The sequence below is a fragment of the Rana temporaria genome, chromosome 5 (assembly GCF_905171775.1).
Source record: "Rana temporaria chromosome 5, aRanTem1.1, whole genome shotgun sequence".
In the NCBI taxonomy this organism is placed as follows: Eukaryota; Metazoa; Chordata; class Amphibia; order Anura; family Ranidae; genus Rana; species Rana temporaria.
The window spans coordinates 265,349,660-265,366,078 of record NC_053493.1 but is presented as its reverse complement, the minus strand read 5'-3'; the positions used below and the strand labels follow the sequence as shown (position 1 = coordinate 265,366,078).

At 39.6% G+C, this 16,419-nt stretch overlaps 1 protein-coding gene across 1 annotated transcript in view; it reads left to right on the top strand.

Moving 5' to 3' along the window:
- The window catches only part of GPLD1 (glycosylphosphatidylinositol specific phospholipase D1), a 69,339-nt gene extending 53,133 nt beyond the window's left edge, over positions 1-16,206 (top strand). Inside the window, exons 19-25 of the mRNA XM_040353801.1 lie at positions 4,388-4,478; positions 5,582-5,675; positions 8,327-8,503; positions 9,141-9,298; positions 12,382-12,408; positions 12,488-12,538; positions 16,105-16,206. Coding sequence (XP_040209735.1) covers positions 4,388-4,478; positions 5,582-5,675; positions 8,327-8,503; positions 9,141-9,298; positions 12,382-12,408; positions 12,488-12,538; positions 16,105-16,185 — 679 coding nt within the window. The 3' untranslated portion in view covers positions 16,186-16,206. The remainder of the gene's footprint in view (positions 1-4,387; positions 4,479-5,581; positions 5,676-8,326; positions 8,504-9,140; positions 9,299-12,381; positions 12,409-12,487; positions 12,539-16,104) is intronic.
- Positions 16,207-16,419: the final 213 nt, after the last annotated feature.

Genomic DNA, 16,419 nt, shown 5'->3' with positions numbered 1-16,419 from the left:
GGACTTTCTTTGGTGCCATGAAGCCTCCTTCACAAATGCAGTGGAAATGTTTTTTTTTATAGGATAAGGCTAATTTTCATGGCAAAGAGGGACTTTGCAATTATTTGCAATTCATCTGATCAGATCACTCTTCATAACATTCTAGAGTACATGCAAATTGCCATTGTAAATACTGAGGCAGCAGACTTTGTGAAAACTAAAATTCCTTTTGGTGGTATTTGATCACCTTTGCACTTTTTATTTTTTGCTAAACAAATAAAAAAAGACCGAAAATTTTTTTTTTTTTTTTTCTTTGTTTCTGTTTTAAAAATTTGTAAATAAGTATGTTTTCTCCTTCACGGACAAGCACTGATAAGGCAGCACTAATGAGGTGGCACTGACGATGTGCACTGATAGGCGGCACTGATATGCAGAACTGAGGCGATTAAGTTCGCATTTGTTTGCGCTATATAAGTTTCTCACTCACTCACTGATAGGCAGCACTGATGGACACTCATAGTGGGCACTGATAGGCGACACTAATGGTCACTGAAAGGCTGCACTGATGGGTACTTATGAGTGGCACTGATAGGCGGCACTGATGGGTGGCACTGATAAGCATTACTGAAAGATGACCAAGTCATCAAATGGTGGCAGCACCTGCACAGAGCAGCACTGCCAGCAGGAGTCCTAACGAGACAAGAACCCTAAAATGCATCATCGTGGAAGGTGAGTTTGGACACTTTCGAGCACATTTCTCCCTTTGAATCCTAAAGAAATTATCCCTGAAAGTATAGTCCTTTATTTATATATATATATATATATATATATATATATATATATATATATATATATGTATATGTTTTTTTTAAATATTCCTTGCACATTGTGTATCTTTTGAAATTTCACTGCATTCCCTAAATTCTGGGGAAAATTCACATACAAAGTGCAAGTTTCCTTGTAAAGTGAGGCCCCATACACACGAGAGGATTTATCCGCAGATACGGTCCAGCGGACCGTATCCGCGGATAAATCCTCTCGAGGATTTCAGAAGATTTCAATGCGATGGCGTGTACACACCATCGCATTGAAATCCGCGCTGAAATCCTCTGCCGATGACGTGTCGCGCCGTCGCCGCTATTATGACGCGGCGACGGGCGCGACGCTGTCATATAAGGAATTCCACGCATGCGTCAATTCATTACGACGCGTGCGGGGAATCCCTTTGGGCGGATGGATCCGGTAAGTCTGTACAGACGAGTGGATCCATCCGTTGGAATGGATTCCAGCAGATGGATTTGCTGAGCATGTCAGCAAATATCCATCTGCTGGAAATCCATGCCAGGGGAGATTTATCTGCGGATAAATATCCGACGGAGTGTACACACCATAGGATCTATCCGCAGAAACCCATTTGATGGGATTTATCTGCGGATAGATTCTATGGTGTGTATGGGGCCTGATACTACAAAAGGCCTTGTAAAGGCATATTTGCATTTAGCAAATCAACTGCCTACAGTATATGGTCTGGTTTCTACCCAGCAAGATTTGATATGACATTTAAATCATCCCTGGTCCTGTTTGAATGTAGGCTGCAACATGCCCTTTGTGTCCTCTTGTGTTTTTTCATGACGAGAAAAATGCAATTTTTTTTAACTTGTTAATTAAAAACGATCCTGTGTAGGCTCCAGGACACTTTTCTCGACGTGAAAAATGGCCATTAAAAATTTAGAACATGCTCTAATTTTTCACGTCGGGAAAAACGGTCGTGTGTGGGCTTTAACGACGAGGATAAAAACGTGCATGCTCAGAAGCAAGTTATGAGACGGGAGCACTCTTTCTGGTAAAACTAGCTTTTGTAATGGAGAAAGCACATTCGTCACGCTGTAACAGACTGAAAAGCACAAAGACTGAAAAGGGCGAATCATCTCTCACCAAACTTTTACTAACACAAAATTAGCAAAAGCAGCCCAAAGGGTGGCGCCATCCATATGGAACTTCCCCTTTATAGTGCCGTCGTACGTGTTCTACGTCACCGCGCTTTGCTTGAGCATTTTTTTTCATGATCGTGTGTATGCAAGGCAGGCTTGACAAGAATTACGTTGAGAAAAACTTTGTTTTTTCCATGACATTAAAAACGGTCGTGTGTACGCGGCATTATATTTTTTTCCTATTTTGGCTGCAATCACACCTAAGCAGAACATTTTACGGGCATATTATTTTAAGCATTTTCACACATTTTTGCGCACATAAACAAAGAATTTAGGATCTTATATCAAGCATTTTTCACGTGTATTCAAGTTTCAGTGTTTTTTGTTTGAGCCAATGTAAAGCATTATAGGCTAAAAACCCTGAAAAAATTTGCAAACATTTAACGTAATTCCCACCTATGTCTTTAGGGCCAGTTCTTGTATTTTTTGAAGTGGCACGCATCAAACTACAAGTGCCAGAGTGCTGATTCAGTATGTAACGAGACACCATTGAAATACATACGTTTTTGGATGTTGAGCATTTTGGACCTTAAAGCTACAAAACTACTCAGATGTGAATGGGGCCTTATGCCGCGTACACACAATCATTTTTCGGGTTGTAAAAAACTATGTTTTTTTAAAATGTCATTTAAAATGATCGTGTGTGGGCTTCAGAGCATTTTTCGGGTTCTGAAAAACAGCCAATTTTTTTTTCGAACATGCTCTATTTTTTCACGACGTTTTAAACAATGTCGTTTTTCGGGTTGTAAAAAATTATCGTGTGGGGGCTTTAATGACGTGAAAAACCCGCGCATGCTCAGAAGCAAGTTATGAGACGGGAGCGCTCGTTCTGGTAAAACTACCGTTCGTAATGGAGTAAGCACATTCATCACGCTGTAACAGACAGAAAAGCGCGAATCGTCTTTTACAAACATGAAATCAGCTAAAGCAGCCCAAAGGGTGGCGTCATCCGAATGGAACTTCCCCTTTATAGTGCCGTAGTACGTGTTGTACGTCACCACGCTTTGCTAGAGCATTTTTTTTAAACGATCGTGTGTGATGAAGTTGAAAAATCGTCGTTTTTTCTATAGCCTGAAAAACTTCGCTTTTTACAGCCCGAAAAATGATCGTTTGTACATTAGGCTTGGTTTTTAAAATCAAATATAAATATACTAAGGACAATAGTAATAGTCTTAATAACAAAAACAAAGGGGGCCATTTCACTCTCGCTTTGCGAAAACAAGGGTTATTTAAGAACCTTTGAGTCTTCTACTACATACAAAGTCATTAGTAAGGTCTAAGCACTGACTTTTTCTGTTTCATAATTATTTTTGAAAGTGCCGTTAGATTTGTATGACATTGATTTTGTTTCACAGAAGAAACAATTTGCAATATATAGATTAGTATACAACAAGAATTGTCCTGACAATAAAATGTTGGTCATTAAATGCCTACCATTTCCCCCTAAAAGTTGTGGAGCATTAGAACAAGACCCCAAATGGGTCATGTGCTTGTGTTTATTTGCTCAGAAACATAGATAAAATATGGAATCCCTACTCCGCTACGTGGGAGACATTTGTGAATGACTGAGGTGCTGATAGAATGTCTCCTAGAAACAAGGGGGGGGGCACAAGGGGGGCAAGCAAGTATATAGGGGGTTAAAGGGAAGGAGTAGGGAATAGGATCAGAGTTGGGCTTGGACCAACCCCTTTACCCAGGAAGAACATCTTAACTGTAAGGCCCCGTACACACGACCAAACATGTCTGCTGAAACTGGTCCGCGGACCAGTTTCAGCAGACATGTTTGGCCGTGTGTAGGCCCGAGCGGACCATTTTCGGGCGGATCGGAAAGGTTTCCAGCGGACAACTGTTTCCTGGACTTGCTTTAAAACAGTCCGCTCGAAACCTGTCCACCCGGACATGTACGGTCGTCTGTACAGACCTACCGTACACATGTCCGGCCGCCCGCCATCCCTCGCATGCGTCGAATGACTTCGTCGACACCGCGGACACGCCCCGCGTATTGTTTACGCGCGGACTTCTGTTCGATGGTGTGTACAGCCATCGAACAGAAGTCCCCGGGCAGACATGTCCGATGAAAACGGTCCGCGGACCGGTTTCATCGGACATGTCTGCTTGTGAGTACAAGGCCTTAGTGTAGGCATGAATGCACTATAGTGACCTGAAGGAATTGTTTGAGGTTCCCCCGGGATAGTTAGATATCTAGGGGGGCCAAACATTTTTACATTTTTTAAGTTTATCATATAGAATCACAGCTAATTTCTCATTAAGTAAGAACCATGATACTTTTTGTTTCACAAGCAAGAGTGACTTTTTTGTGATATTAAACTTGTGACTAATTTGTGCTAAAGTCTGTAATTCTCTGCCATAGTAGGTTTCATACATTTCAATTGTATTAAAATGTTTATTTTTTGCAGATATGATTATGAAGACTTACAAAGTGTAGGGAAAGCCTATGGATTCTATCCACCAAGTACAAACGCAACATTTGTTATATATGGGCATTCAGTGAGTTCCTTTCTTTAATTTAGATTTAAATTACGTGTGGCTGATCTTTAGATATTTATGGAAAATTGTTTCCTGATATTAACTGTCATTTTTATTTTCTGGCTTAGCTTTATGTCAGCAACCGTTAGTCAGCTCCGCCCCATGGCTGCTTATATGAGGTGAGCCAGGAATGCAGAAAATTGTTACCTGATACTTACCGTAGCTTTCCTTTTCTGGCTAATCCTCATGTCAGCAGCTGTGGGAACAATATATTTAAAGTTTAACTCAAGTAAGATATAAAATACACAAATTAGGGAAGCTCTGTGTTTATACATTTTTATTCCAATCCCCAGTACAGTAGAACACTGATTGGTAGAGGGAGAAGCAGCACAAGGAACCAACCATTTGTGCTGCAGTGCTCATACAGTATGCCAAGAAGGAACATACTGATATGAGAGAGCAGAGTGACAGAAAGATAATCTCATTAATCGGCTAGTTCAGGTTTTCAGTTGATTGAAGATAGAACCTTTTCCAGTTTGTACTACCTTCTATGACTCCATGGGGTAGATTAACTAAAAGTGTAGAGTGAAAAATCTGGTGCAGCTTCCAGTTATTTCACCAAAGCTTAATTGAACAGACGTTATAAGCTTATTGGCTACCATGTACAGCTGCACCTGATTTTGCACTCCATTTTAATAAATCAACCCCCATAACTCTATGACCATGAGTGATTTAGACAAATTTTCTGTCCTAGTGACAAAACAAGAATGATGAACCCAGATGCAAAATTGAACAGGTCATAGACTGTCCCCATTGAGACAAAGCAGCGGGTCCTAATAGCTTCATGTAGTCAATTCTCACCTGCTTTATGGGGAGGCCAGGGCTAAGACTAAGAACTCTGTAGACTGCATCTCACTGCAAACTAATACTTATCAGTAGCGACACATTGGTGGTCATCAATATGTGTGTAAACACTTTTTAAATGTTGCATGCTAATTTTCTTCCCAGGAAAATACCTTGTATTAGGCCCTATAGAAAACCATCTTAAGCCAATGGACTTATTCTGCTCATGTTTTACTAATATTTTGCTCAATCCTGGAGTTATGTAGTCTCATGTATTTCAGGAACACAGTAAGATGGGTTCATCATTTGCAAGTGGGACACTAAACGTGAACGGGCAAAGAAAGAAAGTGCTGCTAATTGGGGCACCTACACAAAGTAGGTAATTTACTTATACAGTTTGAGTGACTAAAATGTATGGTATAGCGTGATTGAATTTGAAAATGGATAAGGGTACATACAGTATAACAGGAAATAACAGTACTGCCAGAACACATGCTGATTTATTCTAATAATAAGCCCCAAAAGTGCCTGAGCATGTTCACCCTCTACTGTTTGAAATGCAAAAACATGCTAAATTGTTTAAACTAGAGACGGTGGCAGCAGAAGTTATTCAAGTATATAGTCTACTGCAGGGTTTGACAAATTTGCTTGGAATCTAGGAGCCAGCTAAAAAAGTTAGGAGCCAGAAAACGTGCCCCGTCCCGCCAAGCTCGCGCCCAGAAGCGAACGCATACGTGAGTAGCGCCTGTATATGTAAACGGTGTTCAAACCACACGTGAGGTATCGTCGCCATTGGTAGAGCGAGAGCAATAATTCCAGCCCTAGACCCCCTCTGTAACTCAAAACATGCAACCTGTATAATTTTTTAAAAGTCGCCTATGGAGATTTTAAAGGGTAGAAGTTTGTCGCCATTCCACGAGCTGACGCAATTTTGAAGCGTGACATGTTGGGTATCAATTTACTCGGCATAACATTATCTTTCACAATTAAAAAAATAATTGGGCTAACTTTACTGTTATCTTATTTTTTAATTAAAAAAGTGTATTTTTTCCCAAAAAAGTGCGCTTGTAAGACCGCTGCGCAAATACGGTGTGACAGAAAGTATTGCAATGACCGCCATTTTATTCTCTAGGGTGTTAGAATAAAAAATATATATAATGTTTGGGGGTTCTAATTAGAGGGAAGACGATGGCAGTGAAAACACTGGAGAAGCGTCATTAGAATTGCTGGTTTACTTGTCATGCCAGCGGCCACCACAAGATGGCGCCAGATCCCAGAAGGAAGCTTAAGCCTGCAGAAGGCCGCAAGGCCGTGGCCTCAATTACCGGCCGGCGCGGCAGGGGAGGTGGGAGCGCACGGAGACACAGGTAATTGCGGCCTTCTGCAGGCCTAAGCTTCCTTCCCTGGGCGCCAGGTCACTAATCGTAGTCGCAATTGTGACCGGGCGCCCGGATTTTGTCGAACCCTGGTCTACTGGTAAGACCATATATCACCAACAGCCTCGCTACCTGACTAATGAATCGACGGTCACACACGGTTTCAATTGCCATTGGTTAAACCTTCCACTTTTTTTGTATGAACCCTGTATTTTGTAATATGCTGAACCAAAGAATGTGTTTTTTTTGTACTGTACCACACATTTATGTTATTAAAAAAATTCCAATAAAAACCATTGGAAAAGAAACTAGAGACAGTGGCAAACCCATCTTATGTTTGTGGCTGGCTTAATTTAGTGCTGATGTTTGGATTTGACCATAACAAAATGGGGCTTTTCACTTTTACCTGTGGGAAATGTAACATCCTTTATAATATATGGATTAGAGACATTGCATGGTGGAATGAATTTCATAGACATCATTATAGTAACTGGCAAATCTCCTACCTTTTGTTAAAATGGTTAAAAGAGATCTGCTGTGTATGAACAACCTAAGACTGGAAGAAATAGCATATGGCTAAAAGGAGATGGGAAAATATTTAATTAAGTGCAACAGGTAGTGAGGCAATTCCAAATGCATCGGATGTTCAGAACTAGTATTGAGCTTGGGTTTGGGTTCGGTCCAAACCCAAGTTTTTCTAAACCTGGAAGTTAGCTGTCATTGCTGGGCCAATAAGCTATGTGCTGGAGATTCCCCACCCTGTAGCTGATGTACACAAAGGGGCGGGATGCTTGTGACAACATTGACCTAATATGGGCCATGTAGCTACATTAGAATAGTGTCAGGAACATCCCTGCCCCTTTGTATATGTGAAGCTGGGTGATGGGTAATCTCCCGCCTGCAGTTCATTGGCCCAGCATTGACAGCTAAAATACTGCATACAGCATTCATACCAAACCCAAGCTCACCCCTACTCAGAACCACTCAGTATCCCTTATTCCCTATATTGTCTACTCCATACCTGATTGCTTAATTCTATGCATTGTTTGAAATGATCACTCTACGATCAGATTTTCCGACGGGAATTGTGTGATGGCAGACTTTTGGCGGAAAATCCGACCTTTGTATGCTCCATCAGACAATTGTTGTTGGATTTTCCGACAACAAATGTTGGATAGCGTGCTTTAAAATTTATTCCATTGTGTGTACAGAAGTCCTTGGGAAAAAAATCCAAAGTATAATTACGCATCCTCAGAAGCAATGCTAACCATAACACAACATTAGCAGAAGTTTCCCAAAGGGTGGCATTAAAGAGCTGAAAACCCACCTAGTTTCATGTTTGTTGGCCGTCAATTCTTTGCCGTTTGTATGCAAGACAAGTTCATGGCCAACGCCCTTCGGACAAAAGTCCTATGCTTTGTCCGCGGAAAATCCAATCTTTCGTACAAGGCTCTGTGGTGTTTTTTTTTTTTTTTTGCTAGGTTATAAAAGCAACTTGCTTTGAAATATTGTGCAATTTTGGTATGCAAAATGCTTTGGCAGCTCTCCATCATTAAAGATGTTATGTTAGGCTAATATTACTTTATATACAGCCACATGGTTTGCAAAATCTGTTCAATTTTAAATAACCACTTGTTCAAATTGTTTTAGATACCATTTTAAAAATGATGTTTATTTCAAGAACTTTGCATCATGCTGGAACATCCACAGTATATGAACTCAAAAATACAAAGAATCCATCTCCACTGGGAACCCTAAGAGGGAGTGGAGAACTTTCCCGCTATGGTTCAAAGCTGCTTCTAAGTGATCTGGATGACGATGGCCTCGGTATGAAAACAAATCCGCTTTAATAAGATTGCTTTTCCAATGTTACTCAACTTTTTTTTAAATCGGGTTACAACTTTTGGGGTATTTTTTCTATACGATACAATGTGTCTGGTTTTTTCGTTGGCCACCCAAAATGATGTTTATTGGGTAACCTGTAAAGATTCATACAGTATTTGGTAGTGACCAAATACCGAGCTGCTTCACCACTGGAAGTTTTACATTAAATCTAGGTAGCAAAAAGCTCCACTCCTCTTGAGCTTTGCTAAACCAAGCGGAGAGCTGAATATCCATGAAATCTGTGGATCTGTACTCTTAAATTGACAAAGAAACAAAAAAAAAAAGACAAATGACCCATTATAATCTCAATACAATAATTGCATGAAAACACTCAAAAAAAGCACATAACCTGACAATTTTTTTTGAAGCAAGCTATCCCTAATTGACATTAAAGTCATATTGAATAAAAAATATATAAACTGATACAAAATAGAAACATATCATATTTTTTAATTTAAAATAAAAATATTCAATTGATTCTAGTAAGGTTGATTAGCATGTAATGTATACAGCAAAGGAACAAGTTAGGGCTGTGTTGCACTGAAAAGATAAATCCTGTGTTTGTATATTTGACATGCAGATGAAATCATTGTGACCTCACCTTTATGGGCTGGTGACTACACCTCAATGTTCAGCTCTCAGGCAGGTCGAGTCTATATTTATAATGGAAATACCACTTCTACGGGATTGCTAAAAGATAAATGCAAATCATGGACTTCCCCGTGTCCTGAGGACTGGGTAAGAGAATTATGCAATATCAGCTTCTGTTTTTCAAATGTTTTCTGCTTTGTCCAAATACAGTATGTATCCAATCTTGTATAGGACATGGGGGTTTTCAACTATATTTCATTCTAACTTGTGGCAGCTCAAGCTCCGGGAGACAGTTAATGGTCACTCTTTGTTACAGATCTGCGATTTTACAAACTTGCAAAAACAAGTTCAGCCTTCACTTATGCAATGAGTGGAATATCAGCAATTGATGTATTTTCTATCCTCTACCCCTTTAAACCAATCTTTTAATTAGGGCCGAAACAACTAATCGTCAACTAATCGATTATGAAATTAATCGATTACAATTTTCATAATCGATTAATCGCCCAGTAACATAATGGGGTTAAAAACACTAAAATTAGCCCTTTAAAGTACAAAAAGAGCAAATCCCTACTGAAAATATTTCTTTCACTGTCCCACAGTAAAAAATTAAACCCCCTACAGTAATGATCATTTGCTCTTTTTGTACAAAATTTTCTTTTTTTTAACCCTATTATGTTACTAAACATCTCAGGCCGGGGGTCACACCTCTGTTTTTTGGTGCTTTTTGCAGAAACACACTACAGTTCATTTACATGGTTTCCTATGGGACACGTTCACATCCATGATTTTTTTTTCAGCTGCTGCGTATTTGGAAAGGATCACCCTATTGGGTGCCCCGCAGAAATGGGCCCATAAGCTCCAGGTGGTTCAGAACCACACTGCTCGCTTTGTACTCGGTCTAGCTGTTCGTCCAGGCCTATGGATAAATGTATATTCTTTTCTCTCTCACAGTCCGCCCCCTCATTGAAGGGGCCACTTGCCTCTCTAATAACTATGATGTTTTCTACCCCATCCTCTAGTATCCCCACTGTTCCTTTTTTCTTTTTTCTCATACACCTCACGGCTCTTTCCTCTTGCTCCCCGAAGGGCTGGATACCCTTTCCTTTCACCGCCCTCTCTTCTCTTTTCTCTCTCTTCCTCACCACGGATTGATTCAAAGTTACATCTAACCAGCGGCGCTTAGACGCTCACTTCACAGTGGGCATTTGGCGCCTAATTAAGCTCAAAAATCAATCAAATCAATCAATCAATCAAGGACTTTCTTTTTTAATGCAAAACTGTTATTTTATTTTTTTGGTTCAATATACTTCAATTGAAAAGCTGCAGAAAACCATGTAATGTGTTTTAGTGGCAATTTGTGTTTTTTAATCTGCCAAACAACAAATTGGCCAAAAAATATGTTTTTTGTTATTTTAAGGTCATTAACCGATTATTCGATTAGTCGAAACAATAATCGGCCAATTAATCGATTATGAAAATAATTGTTAGTTGCAGCCCTACTTTTAATAGAGACTTAAATTTGTTTGAGTCCATATTGTTGCAAAGTACTAGACTAAAACACACTCTATCAGTAATATAGAAGATCCTTATCTTAAAAAATCACCCTGAGCTCCCAGAATTTACAAATAAATGGGCACGAGACCTCAATGTCCAAATTGGAGCAGACGAGTGGGAGAAATTGTTTACCCTCACACATTGCTTATCATTGACAACTAAAGCCCAAGAGACAAGCTATAAGCTTGTATCCCGTTGGTACCGATGTCCAACAACTAGGCAACGAATATATTCAGACACATCGGACAAATGTTGGCGATGTCATTCCACCAAGGGCTCGTTGATACATATATGCTGGGAATGCCCCCAAATTTGTAAATTCTGGGACAAGATTATGCAACTGTATACTATAGTTACAGGGGAGTTAATCCCCAACACACATCAAATTACACTGTTATCCATTTTACCAGGTTCATATAAAAATATCATAAAGGGTTTGCTCAGACATTGGACAATAGCGGCATGGCTAGTTATTTCATGGCATTGGCATTCAACACAAACTCCATCAGTGAATGAATGGGCAGTGGAAATGGACTTAATAGAGAAGATGGAGACCTTCCTGGCACGCAAATTCGACACATACGAAAAATGCTGTCAGATTTGGGCCCCCTGGAGGACATTTAGAGAATCAACAGGAAATAAGAGGGAATATTGAATTAGAATAGAATCTAAAATATGACTCGATAAGATTTCAGCTGGGGGTGTCTATCTGTCGTAGTCCCTTGCCATCTTTCCCCCCTTCTCCCCTCCTTTTTTTATGTTGTTTTCTATTTTTCTGTTTGTTTGATGTTCTGGTCATGATGGCTTGAATGATCTACTTGTAAGATGTTTCAATGGTATGATAATACCGTTAATGTATGTTTGTTAAAAAATTTTTTTTTTTTATAAAAACTGAGATTGATAATAAAAAAAAGTGTTAGCTAGCGATCAGCTTTAATGAGTCAAATCCATTTCAATCTGCTAGTGAATCCAACACTACCCTCTCCCCAGATGGACGATCCTGCTGTTCAAGGGTTGCTGTGCTCCTCCATCCAGAGTGAAGCCAGCCATACATTGATTGAAATTTGGTTTAGCAGGGATTGGCTGAATTTCAATTCATGTATGGGCACCCTGCTTGTACACAAGTTAATCTATCGATCGACATGTGTACAACCAGCCTGTCAGGTTTTTCCCCAAACGATTAGTTCCGCTGGATATAGCCGATAACACTAATCATTGTATTCTGCCGGCAGGGCTCCCCACCTGCAGAACATAATGGCGCTGCAGGAAGGATTCCCCCATCAATACTGTGTTGATGGGAGAATCAAGAATGTTTTATTTTTTCCAACCAGTGGTGGAAGGAAAGAAAATTGCATAACCTAAGTAATTTTAGTTTTAAATTTAATAATTTGGAGGCATGAATGGAAATATTTAACCATTGGCGCAATGTTCTTCCGCATTGTTAATTCACAGCTGGTGTATGTTTGGGGGTTATAGATGAAAATATTGAATTGACAAGATAATTTTCTGTGACAGCTATCAGATGTCAGTGGGTGCCAAAGCCCTCTATGTTAGAAATTATTTGATTATGAAAATTTGATTTTTTTTAAATATTCATGGCTTTAAGACTTAGTGGCCCATTAAAACAAACAAAAAAAATGCAATACCTAGTGTGTTTTTTTTTTCTTTTGCAGGCACAATATGTACTAGTCTCTCCTGAGGTAAGTTGAATCTTTTAGGTACAAATGCCTCTTTTTTTTTTTTTTTTTACATTTATAATAACTAAGCTCAATATTTCAGGAAAAATCAAGGTTTGGAAGTGCTGTGACTACTGTGAATTCCAAACAAAAGGTAGGTGAATTCAACTCAACCTGTTCAGCTTTAAACTCCTAAATTTTAGAAGTGCATTGCAACAAGAAAGCAACATTATCATTTAACATAAGCCTTCTCTTTACTGCACTTTAACATGCAATTATTATTGTATTCTCAAATGATCTGGTGAATGCACAGTTATCAGTACAATTAGTTTGTTATAACAATGGGGCCTCCAAATAACTAACTAGAGTAAAAAATTGGGGGTACTATCATCCAGGTAGCAATAATGGCTATTTGAGTGAAAGGAGACTGTTCCCCACGAAAGGTCTTCAAAGCAGGGAAGGGAAAAAAAATGGACTACCTCGGTACCCTGAACAGATTGCACATCAAGTAAAAAATATAAATGTTATTGATATATAGTTAAAACATAGTAAAGTATCCAGATACAATTTATGAAAAAAACTACAGGTGTGGATAAAACTATACAAAGTTTACATTACACTGGACTGGTACTCAATATACTCCATGATGGAACATAGGAGTTATGTTCCTCAGTGCACTAACATACCCTACATGTTTTGCGACTCTAGACCGCAGATAAAATCCACAGATAAAAGTAATAAAGTATACATGCTAAACACCAGTAAATAATGCATATGTGCTTAAACACAAATAATTGATGAAATGAAGTCATTCAATCGCTTACTGATGAGGGCCCACAGAAAGACCAGGGGCCAAACAGCACTATTACCAGTACTACCCTGTGGTTTACATTGGGAGATTGGATAGGTGATGGATTTACTAGGGCTGAATAGCCAGTTGGCATGTTGGTGCAGTGGATGGTCGTCCAGGGGTGAGACTGTTGGAGGATGGTACTCGGCATGCAACTCAGGAAGGCAAAGGCAATGAAGATGCCAAGTTTCTAAACACTCCAGCCTAGTTTACACTGTAGATATGACTACGTATGAAGGTAAAAAGGATCAAACATAGACCTAGGAAGAATAAAAATAACCCCCATTAAGTGACTAGAGAAAACAAATAATTTGGTACACGAAGACCTTTAACCACGTACCGATGAGGGCCCACAGAAAGACCAGGGGCAAAACAGCAATGTCACCAGAATTTCCCTGTGGTGGACATGGGGGACTGGATAGGTGATAGATTTACTATGGCTAAATAGCCAGTTGGCATGTTGCCAGACGTCGGGTTGAGGGATACATCTAGTAGGCTCTGCCTGCTAGATGGTGCGGTGAATGGTCGCCCAGGGGGGATACTGTTGGGGGCAGGTACTTCAGGTGAGCAAGGAAGCTGTATTTACTGCTAGGCTTGTCCACATGTGGAGGTCACCCCTCTATTGTTTTATTGCTGCATTTTGTTTGTTGGGATATTCCCAGCTGCTATTGCTATCTTTGCAAGTATTTTTTTTCTTTACGCACATATGCATGATTTTATCTGTAGATTTTATTCTTATTCTACTCATAGGAAATATATACTCTTCTATACAAATACCAGCTAGAATCAATTCACAAGAGGGTAGTTTTGGACGATGGAGTAGAGATCTAGAGACACTTAACGATGAGGAATAGGGGCAAGCTCTGAAAAATGTATTTAAGGCATCTTTATGTTTAAGGCATCCCTATTGGGAGTCTATATTTGATATTTTTTTAATTCCATGTGCTCTACACAGATACAGCCTGATCCAAAAATTGCATTGCTAGGGATTATACCAGAAAATATCCTCCCAGTTGACGTGCATGGAATGTGGTTGAGAACTGTATATGGCTCGTAAAACTTATACTTCAAAAATGGATATCAAAATATCCACCAATGATAGATCGATGGATCAAAGCAATTAACTTTAATCTAAGACGAAAGGAACTGACATATAAGCATAGGAAATGTTCTAAAAAATTTGCAAAGATCTGGCATTGGTGGTTAGTTTCCAATTTGTCTCAGTAACCATGGAAAATCAATAAAGAGATATAGTGCTGGAGGGAAGCAATTATATAATAATATAGGTCTCATTTCGGTTAGATGTAAAGAAGGGGGAAGAAGAAGGGGGGTGGAAATCTGTTTTGATGAGCGCAAAAAGGAAGGGTGAGGTTGAGGGGTGAGTTTTTTTTTGTGAGTTGATGTTTAGCAGATGGATTTGTTATATGTGTGTGTTGTTTTCTTTTGGTTGTATAATAATATGGAAATTCATAAAAATAAATGCTAAAAAAAATAAAAAAAAATAAAAAAGGATTTTAGTATTGTTTTTCCTGAAGAAGTCTAGAGCCACAAAACGTGTAGAGGATGTTCGTGCACGGAGGAATATAACAACTCCTATGTTCCATCATGAAGTATATTGAGTACCAGTGTAATATAAACTTTGTATAGTTTTTTCTACACCAGTAGTTTTTGTCATAAATTGATATTTTAGCCAACTTCCATGGCACCAGCCTTTCTTGCATGGACTATTAATTAGGGCCTTGTAATCCAAAATGACTATAACCCTGAGTATGTCACAAAAATTGTTCCATGGCAGACTGGAAAGAACGCATTCTATTGCAGTACAAATTCATCAGTTACCTCCTCTAGAGTATGGTTTAGATTTTAAATAACTCTTTTTGGATCAGGTCAAGGGTGCCTAACCTTTTGAAGAGCGAGGGCCACTTAAGCAACTAGGTAACCGGTTTGCGGGCCACAATGAGCAGAGCGGGTGTCTGCCATCGGGTCTGCTAGGACACAGCCCACTATACTTTTTAGCGGAATCAGATTAGAGGTAGGACATAAGTCGGTTTATGTCTGCCACTACTTGGGGGTGAATGGAGGGTCCAATTGGTCGGACTGACCATGTGCTTTCACACTGATGTGCTGCGGTTCACCCACACCGTGGGTGCAACACAGTGTACCTTTGGCTTTCCTAAACTTTGCAATAGACTTCTTATATTCTGCAGGTTTGGTGCACGTTCAGAAAGCTCACCAAACTTGCAGGTAAGAACAAAAGTCTATGTCTCAGTGCAGGTAAACTGCTCTGCATCTGTGGATCAGTTTGAAAGCAGCCCAGTAACCACTCCAGAACAGATATGCCCATATATACACTGTGATTTTATTAAAAACTGACCTTTAATAACCGTATTCTATTCCATCTCAGAGCAGGAGGTTGTGGGCCACATCAGAGGGCTCCGCGGGCCACTTGTTGGGCACCCCTGGATTAGGCCTTATGTACATCCTGGTATTTTGGTGCAGGCAGAATGTACAGACCAACCCTGCTGCCAGCATGAGACTGAAATCTGCTGCAGCTGGACAGTGCACTGAGGTGTACTAACTTTTAAGGTAGTATGCACCTTGGGGCAAATGACTAGAATGCAAGCAGTCGTCATTCCAAGCATTCATAGCTTGGCCCATATTGCCCAAAACATCCAGCCATAGCAGCATTCAGTCTAAGAATTTTACAGGCTGACAGCATTAAAGCTGACCTGTGCCTTCCACCCAAAAGAGGAGCGCATGCTAGTTGCCCAGTGTGCATGAGGCCTATTACATAAATGATTAGATGTGACATAACTAAATCTGCTGGTTGATGATGAATACACTAAAGATTTCTTGTTTTGGTATTTCAGAAGCAGGTCGTTGTTGCAGCTGTAAGAAGCTCCAATAAAGCAAGACTAGCTGGAGCAGTGTACATTTACGATCTCAAATGAATAATCCTGTATAATAAAAATCATGACACAGCAAAAGGGTGAAGTTGGTTATTAAAAAAAAAAAAAAAAAAAAAAAGAAAATCAGTCATCTTTGGACAAAACAAAAAAGGAAAATGTGGGCAACTACAATCAGTAGAACGTTGTTTCGTATTGGTTCTTTGGTAAAGCGGTATCTTAGTTGTTTACATCAAACCCCCACTTTGGGCAATAAAAAAACAAAGAGAAGAGACTCTT